General features: G+C 44.8%; 1 protein-coding gene across 1 annotated transcript; it reads left to right on the forward strand.

Annotated features, from left to right (window-relative positions):
* Positions 1–229: 229 nt before the first annotated feature.
* Positions 230–1,109, forward strand: T265_15971 (hypothetical protein; the record flags this gene model as incomplete). Its single annotated transcript, XM_009179418.1, has 4 exons — positions 230–316; positions 355–501; positions 551–713; positions 805–1,109. 4 exons carry the CDS (start codon positions 239–241, stop codon positions 1,107–1,109), a joined length of 693 nt encoding a protein of 230 aa, XP_009177682.1.
* Between the last annotated feature and the right edge of the window lie 323 nt (positions 1,110–1,432).

The raw sequence follows: 1,432 nt of genomic DNA on the forward strand, positions 1-1,432 counted from the left end.
CCCAGTAGCCATTGGTAAATTTTCCACAGGCATGGCTGCCTTGAGTCGCCTCAGGGTACTCATAATTCAGTGGCCGCCGTTTATACAGGAGGCCGGTGCGTGTGAAGAACTGACGGTTTGGATAGGAATACCAAGGCAGGTCGTGTATTTTCCAAGCAGAGTTTTCACCAAACTCACCTGGTACATTCTGTTAACCAGTAGTTCCTTTTATTTTGTCTTTTAGCTTTAGGTTTTCTTGATGATGCATGTTCCGGGCTTCATTTTTCGCCGACTGTGTACAAACCTAAGACAGATTCCTTCTCAATGCACGCGGAAGGTAGGCTCTGTATTTCTCCCTGCCTAGTACGATTGAAGTTGTCTGTCGTTAACATTTCCCCCGACCGAGAAGCTGTCTATACATCTAAGTTGGAACTTAGAAGACCGGAACTAGAAGAAATAATGCCAGTATACCGTGTGCTGACCAAAGATGGTACGGCCTTTTCCCCCGAAGTAGAGCCACAGGTGTGTTCCCCCGTTTTATTCCATCTTGATTTGTTACTTACGATGACAGCTCGAAAAAGATCATGTATTGAAAATGTTCAAAACGATGGTTATGTTAAACACTATGGACCGCATTATGTATGAATCGCAACGCCAAGGACGTATCTCATTCTACATGACAAACTACGGTGAAGAAGCATGTCAGATTGGATCCGCCTCGGCTCTTAATCCAGGTATGTCGGGTTCGCCCGCGCGATATGATTGTTCCGCACAAATATGGATTTGTTTGTCGTTCTCTACTCTCTCACTGTCTTCTATTTCAAGATGATTTCATTTACGGACAGTATCGCGAGGCAGGTGTGCTCATGTGGCGTGGCATGACTTTGGAACAGATGATTGATCAACTCTACTCAAATGTTGGTGATTGTGATAAGGGGAGACAAATGCCCGTGCACTACGGATCCAGGGATTTACATTTTTCTACAATCTCCTCACCGTTAGCCACCCAAATACCCGTCTGTAAGTTATATCCACGTTTCCGAATCTTTATGCCCAATTATTTGGCAGGCGCTGCGACTCTCCAATGCTACTTTCACACATCCAATCACCCTGGGGAGAAACGATTTTAGGTTGACCGTGGAACTACACTGGAATCGTTTTAGGAACACCGAGATGCTTGATTGAATCCACAGAAGCGAACACCACAATGTTAAAACCGTCCGTCTTTGAATCGGATTTTCCAGTCAACTGTTACGGCGAATGTCAGAGATGATGCTGCAACTGCACACCCCGACAACGACTGTTTTTATCTCACTGAACTATGTAAGATCATTCAACATAGGGTCATCGTCACCGTTGACAGGAATTCATCAATAGGAAATACTCGTGCTTAATTTCTAAAACCTTCGTATGTGCGTAGGATACGTGCATACCAGATGGCTCAGTGGTTAGA

Source organism: Opisthorchis viverrini (genome assembly GCF_000715545.1).
Source record: "Opisthorchis viverrini unplaced genomic scaffold opera_v5_2534, whole genome shotgun sequence".
Classification (NCBI taxonomy): domain Eukaryota; kingdom Metazoa; phylum Platyhelminthes; class Trematoda; order Opisthorchiida; family Opisthorchiidae; genus Opisthorchis; species Opisthorchis viverrini.